Raw genomic sequence first — 7,556 nt, 5'->3', positions numbered from 1 at the left:
CTCAACGTAATGACAGATGTGGATGCTATGTGATGTCTGTGCCCAGTGAAAGTTCCATAAGCAGAATAACAAATGTTAGGGGAACTACAGTAGTTAGTGTAATGAGCTTTACGAGGACAAATATTTGTATCTCTTTTCTTTCCATTTCCTCCAGTCTTGTCCCAAGGGGATGGGGTCCAAAGGAAATCAGCCAAGTGGGTTTCTGAGAATGCTAGAGAAGTCGTAACAACTTTGTAAAAAATGTTTTTGCAAGTAACTTAAAGTTTTTTTTAAATGTATATTTTGTTGGCAACATCAATCATTCTATGCACACAGAACATTGTTCAATTGGATGTTTTTGCTCTAAATCCCGGTTGATGGGCTAGTACGTGCACAAAAGTCCCAAGAGGCCAGATGTAATTGTGAGGAACAGATAGCATCTTCACCTTCCTCCTCTCCTCTCCTCCATCCTGCGAGCAGCCGCCCGGACAGAGAACGCAACAGGTCTAATCTTGGATAGTCTCAAACAAGCTTTTTTGACATAGAATTCAAATTACTGTTGCTGAAATTAATTTATTCATCTTTAAATTATTATTTTGACAAAAAGTAGAGCAACTGTAAGAAAAGATGATTAGAACAGCAATGGAACACGTAAAGAGGCATCCAGGGGTAAGTACTTATTTTTGTTTTATGGTTTATTACCTCAAGGGAGTTAGTAGTCTATAATATTTCATGAAAGATTCATAATTTCTGTTGTCGGTGTGTAATATGCTACCAGTTGTTGCTCAATGGAATCAAGTGAGTAATCAAAATGACTTGAGATGGCAGTTCCAAACATCAGTTAGGGAAAGGGTAAGGGGGATACCTTGTCAGTTGAACAACTGAATGCCTCAACTGAAATGTGTCTTCCGCATTTAACCCAACCCCTCTGAATTAAACCCATATGATGAGTGTCATTAGGCAAATTAAAATGAAATAAAAGTTTAAACTCTAAATAGGCTTCACTTCTGCATTTTGACACGTTAAAAATGTTTTTCTGAAACAGTATCAGGCAGACATTCCACTCACAGACAGACAGAGGCATATACAGTCACAGACAGACACAGAGACACAGACAGGACAGTTTCAAGAATGTAAAAATGTGACCAATATCCTGTTCAGAATTCATTCTAACAAGGCTCTTACTAGTTTTTTTAACTGCAAGACCATTGTATCCAATGGAGGTAAAAAATGCTTTTGGGTTGATTGACTTTTAAATCATTATGGGTTTCGTGGAAGGATGGTTAGCTAGCTTAGTGGAGTCCATGTGTGCGTCATGGTTATGTTAGGGCTGTAGGTAATGTTTTTCTATGGAAGAAAGGCCTTGTTTTCACTGTAAATAGTTAATTTCACATGGTGAACATCTGCTGAACATCTATCCTCAACCGTTCTGCTGACGTCACTCACAACCCTAACCATTTATTGACAAAGGCTATGTAGAAATGCTCAGATTTCTATGCCTCAAAGTGAATGAAATGGTCATGCTATCTCCCTCTTTCTTCTTACTCTCTCATAGCTCATCCCCCAGTTATTCTTCATCTTGTTGGGAATGGGAGGAGCCTCCTTGTATTTGGTCCGTCTTGCAAAGGGGCCCCATGTCACGTAAGACTCTTTACCATTTTCCTTATTGTCCATTTTATTTTTTAAATGAATATGGTTTAATCAATTTCTTAATACTATCCAATTAAAACATATAGTAGTGGATGCCAATTCCCTTTAACATCATAAGGCACAAGAGGTAATCCCACCTCTTGTGCCGTTCTGGGGCATCAATTCCCATATCACTACTAACGGGCTATGCTGCTGCGAGTTTTTGGAAACTATACCTGGCCCATGAATAGTTGATCGTAGGCAGACTAACACAGTTCCCTCTAATCCCATTTGTGTTTGTCCTACTTCGGCCTGCTTTGACTGCTGTGTCACTGTACAGCTGGAACAAGAAGAACAACCCTGAGCCCTGGAATCAGCTTGACCCTACCTACCAGTACAAGGTACAGTACTGCCAACACTGTCAGCAATAAACACACTTTAACTCCAAAAAGTGTGTGTTTACTGCATCTTATTCCATTCTTGTTTGACTTGACAACAATGTAATAGTAATGTAGCCTATCAATAGCATGAGTTAAGCCAATCATATATTTTGCATCAATATAAGTAGCCAAGAGAATTATGTAAATCCTGCCATATTGTCTTCTTCCCCAGTTTGTGGCCATCGATACTGACTACAAGAACCTGAAGAAGGAGGGACCTCAATTCTGAGTATCTTCCCTCTATCCTAACGGCACCAAGTCCAGCCCGAAGAACGTCACTGAAGAATTAAAATCTGAGAAGAATTTGTCTCTCAACACTTCTAATGTATATAAATATTGGGAGATTGATCCATAATGTTAATGTCTATAAATTTGTCTGTTTGTTTTATCATAAACACTTCATTGTTAGTTTGACAGCCACTAAATTTAGCAATGAATGTGCGCATTATGAAAAGAGGCAAATTACAGTGAACAAAAATATACAAATGCAACATGCAACAATTTCAAAAATGTTACTGAGTTACAGATCATATAAGGAAATCAGTCATTTGAAACAAACTAACCTGGCCTTTTGGATTCTAGCTTGAAATATACTTATTCATGTTACCATACCAGAACTTAGTGATTACTTTACATGATGGGTTGGGAAGGTTACTTTCTAAATGTAATCCGTTACAGTTACTAGTTACTTGTCCAAAATTGTAATCAGTAACATAACTTTTGGATTACTATTAGATTACTTTCCCCTTAAGAGGCATTAGAAGAAGACAAAATGTATGTTACCAATTGAACAACATCTTATTGCAGGATAAATCCATGTTGAAGTTTACATAGCTGGCCATATATGGATGTTACATTTTACTTTATGGGGTGGTTATGTAGGCTTCTTCTAAACCATCGCTTTCTACTACATATAATAATACAATTAAATGATATCTTTACATTTAAAAATCAAAGTCTATCAGAATTCCAGACATTCCAATAAATGTTATACCCCTTGATCTTCAAGAATAGGACTTGGAAATATGGAAGAATAGATTAGCTAAATAGTTTTACCTGAGTGTAACCCCAAAACTAAGGACTTATTAGCCAGCCCTACACTGTTGTTTATGATTTTGTTGTCATGGAGGACTGATAGGGCTCATTAATAAATGCTGCTCTCATGGAATGGCATGCTTTGAGCACCACTGAAAAGTGCTATTTACATGTGTAAAATGAATGTCATATACTGTATTTGCTATAGGCCTGTTGTTAAACTTTTTTTGTTGGTGACACTTTGATAACTTGATAATATGCAGCTGTTTAAAGGGCAAATCCACAGATGAAACAATAACAAAACGGTGCCCCGCCTCTGTTTTGGTAAAAAGCTGAGGGATGGGCCTGGATAAATGTAACCACTCTCAGATTAATAGACAGAGCTATGGATGCAAGGACTGACCATCCATGATAACAACATTATTGTTGTAACTATGTTATGTGGCTATATAGTGTTTGTTTACATTTGCAATGTTTACAAACACTGGAGAAAAACAAGGTCATATTTTGGGTTCTCATGGAGTGTGACAGTTGAACTAAGCTCATGAGGCATTCATAAGTTATTTTCTTCAAGAATCAATGGGCATATATGGATGGATGTAGAAATGGATATAGCAACTACAGATTGCCCCTTTAAGTCTATTTGCTTGAGCATTTGTTCATTAGGCCTATGGATGTATTTATTTTTAATCAGCATGAATTAGATTGAGCAATAAAAGGCCCACTTTTATTCCATAGGCTGGGATCAGCACTCTGCAACTGTTGCAAGAGTGCATTTTCACAATGATTGATAGGCAGCTTAAACTTCTTGAATTCAACCATTATTGGGTTCAAATACACATTTAGATTTCTGAACTGCCATCCACTACAACCAAAATCCGTAAGGAGCAAATAGCTAAATGAGAGAGCAGCAGTGTGATTCACATCAATGCGCTATGAAGATATCAATAATAAGTGATATCCATATCGCCGTAGACTACACCACTGCTGTCATCCTTACCTCCAAGCGTTTATTCAAGTTGGATAATCTTTAAATGCCGACAGCAGTCGTACCATTGGAAGACATAGCTTGGACTGTAGCCTACGAATGCCTATTCCTGCTCTTTTCCCGCGATCCATCAAACACATTTAGTGTGTCATCATAGTGGTCTCTGACTTGTGGTCAGACTTGCTCAGGTGGAACAAACTTAAACTTGTGCCTTTTTTCAATGCTGAGTTGAATGTCATTGAGAAAGTGTCAAAGTTTTTTTCTCAACATCCTTTCTGAATTTAAAAGTAATCCTCAAAGTAATCATCTAGTTTTTCAAAAGTATCTGTAATCTGACCACAATATTTTTGCTGGTAACGTAACGGATTACAGTTACCGGGTTTTGTAAACCCCTACATGTAACGGATTACAGTTACCGGGTTTTTGTAATCCCCTACATGTAACGGATTACAGTTACCGGGTTTTTGTAATCCCCTACATGTAACGGATTACAGTTACCGGGTTTTTGTAATCCCCTACATGTAACGGATTACAGTTACCGGGTTTTTGTAATCCCCTACATGTAACGGATTACAGTTAACGGGTTTTTTCAATCCCCTACATGTAACGGATTACATGTAATCCGTTACTCCCCAACCCTGTTTTCATCTATAAGAAATGTGTATGTTGGGGGTCAAGGAAGGGTAAAGAGGAACTTGGTGTGTGGAAAGTGACTGAGAAAAGGGAATGTGCAGAAATTTCATAATTTGTTCAAATGTATTATTGTAGAATATGAATGTTCCTAAGGAGGGAGACAAAAGCCAGGAGTCTAGTTTCAGTCCTTGATAAGGCAGACCAGTTGCTGAGGAACTAGGACCATGAGGGATGTGGAACTCTACTCAAGATAATGTCAACAGTTGAAGAGAGAAGACACTGCTGGGAGGGGGGCCACAGGAGCCCACCCCGAAGACCATCTGATTATAGTCCTATCTCTCACACACACACACACACATTTCCACGCCCATGAGGGTCATAGACTTAGGCAGGGCCATGACCATACCAGTAAGAGGAACCTCCTGTGTTTCTGCATAATATTCAGAACCTAACAGGCCCTAATCTATGGATTTCACATGACTGGAAATACAGATGTGCATCTGTTGGTCACAGATATCTTTTTTAAAAAGGTAGGGGCGTGGATCAGAAAACCAGTCAATATCTGTTGTGACCACCATTTTCCTCATGCAGCGCCACACATCTCCTTCGCATAGAGTTAATCAGGCTGTTGATTGTGGGCTGTGGAATGTTGTCCCACTCCTCTTCAATGGCTGTGCGAAGTTGCTGGATGTTGGCAGGAACTGGAACACGCTGTCGTACACGTCGATCCAGATCACCCCAAACATGTTCAATGGGTGACAGTTTGTGCAGAAATTCTTTGTTTGTTCAAACCCACAGTTTCATCAGCTGTCTGGGTGGCTGGTCTCAGACGATGCCGCAGGTGAAGAAGCCGGATGTGGAGGACCTGGACTGGCGAGGTAACACGTGGTCTGCGGTAGTGAGGCCTGTTGGACATACTGCCAAATTCTCTAAAATGACGTATGCTAGAGAAATTAACATTCAATGAACTGATAGCAGCTCTGGTGGACATTGCTGCAATCAGCATGCCGACTGCACGCTCCCTCAAAACTTGAATTGTGGAATTGTGTTGTGTGACAAAACTGCACAATTTAGAATGGCCTTTTGTTGTCCCCAGTGCAAGGTGCACCTATGTAATGATTATGCTGTTTAATTAGCTTATTGATATGCCACACCTGTCTTGTGGATGGATTATCTTGGCAAAGGAGAAATGCTCACTAACAGGGATATTAACAAATGTGTGCACAAAAGTTGAGAGAAATAAGCTTTTTTTATGTAAGGAAAATGTCTAGGATTTTTTATTTCAGCTCATGAAACATGAAACCAACTTTTTACATGTTGTGTTTATATTTTTGTTAAGTCTAAATAAAAAGTATGGTCAATTTCTGAATGGAAATTGTCTACCTATGACTACCTATGGCTCTAAGCAAAAATAGTTAATACTACACGAAGCAAACACTTTCAATCAGTTGGTCAGCACAAAGGAAAAGAGTGGAGGTCGTACGTTCACCAGTGATAGTGTTTAGCCTGAGAACAGTTAAGCAGGAAGACAAGGCTCATGTCAGGCTGAAGACAAGGCTCATGTCGGGCTGAAGACAGGACTCATGTCAGGCTGAAGACAGGACTCATGTCAGGCTGAAGACAGGACTCATGTCGGGCTGAAGACAGGACTCATGTCGGGCTGAAGACAGGACTCATGTAGGGCTGAAGACAGGACTCATGTTGGGCTGAAGACAGGACTCATGTTGGGCTGAAGACAGGACTCATGTCAGGCTGAAGATAGGACTCATGTCAGGCTGAAGACAGGACTCATGTTGGGCTGAAGACAGGACTCATGTTGGGCTGAAGACAGGGCTCATGTCGGGCTGAAGACAGGACTCATGTCAGGCTGAAGACAGGACTCATGTTGGGCTGAAGACAGGACTCATGTTGGGCTGAAGACAGGGCTCATGTTGGGCTGAAGACAGGACTCATGTCGGGCTGAAGACAGGGCTCATGTAGGGCTGAAGACAGGACTCATGTTGGACTGAAGACAGGACTCATGTTGGGCTGAAGACAGGACTCATGTCAGGCTGAAGACAGGACTCATGTCGGGCTGAAGACAGGACTCATGTTGGGCTGAAGACAGGACTCATGTTGGGCTGAAGACAGGGCTCATGTTGGGCTGAAGACAGGACTCATATCAGGCTGAAGACAGGACTCATGTTGGGCTGAAGACAGGACTCATGTTGAGCTGAAGACAGGACTCATGTCAGGCTGAAGACAGGACTCATGTTGGGCTGAAGACAGGACTCATGTTGGGCTGAAGACAGGACTCATGTTGGGCTGAAGACAGGACTCATGTCAGGCTGAAGACAGGACTCATGTCGGGCTGAAGACAGGACTCATGTAGGGCTGAAGACAGGACTCATGTTGGGCTGAAGACAGGACTCATGTTGGGCTGAAGACAGGACTCATGTTGGGCTGAAGACAGGACTCATGTCAGGCTGAAGACAGGACTCATGTCGGGCTGAAGATAGGACTCATGTTGGGCTGAAGACAGGACTCATGTCGGGCTGAAGACAGGGCTCATGTTGGGCTGAAGACAGGACTCATGTTGGGCTGAAGACAGGACTCATGTCGGGCTGAAGACAGGACTCATGTTGGGCTGAAGACAGGACTCATGTTGGGCTGAAGACAGGACTCATGTCAGACTGAAGACCAGGCTCATGTAGGGCTGAGGACAGCTTCAAAGGAGTAGTGTTCTTCGCAAGGAAGAGAAGTGAAAATGACCAAAGGACGGGCGAGTATTGTGAGTGACGCTATAAAGAGGTATGTGCTCACCTCTTTCACCACTCTACCTGTCTTTCTCCGACAGACGCTGTGTGATTGGT

At 41.3% G+C, this 7,556-nt stretch overlaps 1 protein-coding gene across 1 annotated transcript; it reads left to right on the top strand.

Moving 5' to 3' along the window:
- The first annotated feature begins 359 nt into the window (after window positions 1-359).
- On the top strand, window positions 360-3,229 carry LOC115101634 (NADH dehydrogenase [ubiquinone] 1 alpha subcomplex subunit 4-like 2). The gene is made up of 4 exons (XM_029621093.2): window positions 360-648; window positions 1,535-1,620; window positions 1,949-2,009; window positions 2,221-3,229. The coding sequence occupies exons 1-4, from the start codon at window positions 607-609 to the stop codon at window positions 2,275-2,277; spliced, it is 246 nt and encodes an 81-aa protein (XP_029476953.1). The 5' UTR covers window positions 360-606; the 3' UTR covers window positions 2,278-3,229.
- Window positions 3,230-7,556: the final 4,327 nt, after the last annotated feature.

Source organism: Oncorhynchus nerka, unplaced genomic scaffold (genome assembly GCF_034236695.1).
Source record: "Oncorhynchus nerka isolate Pitt River unplaced genomic scaffold, Oner_Uvic_2.0 unplaced_scaffold_3172, whole genome shotgun sequence".
In the NCBI taxonomy this organism is placed as follows: domain Eukaryota; kingdom Metazoa; phylum Chordata; class Actinopteri; order Salmoniformes; family Salmonidae; genus Oncorhynchus; species Oncorhynchus nerka.
The sequence above is the reverse complement of the archived record's forward strand: the minus strand, read 5'-3'. Positions and strand labels throughout refer to the sequence as shown.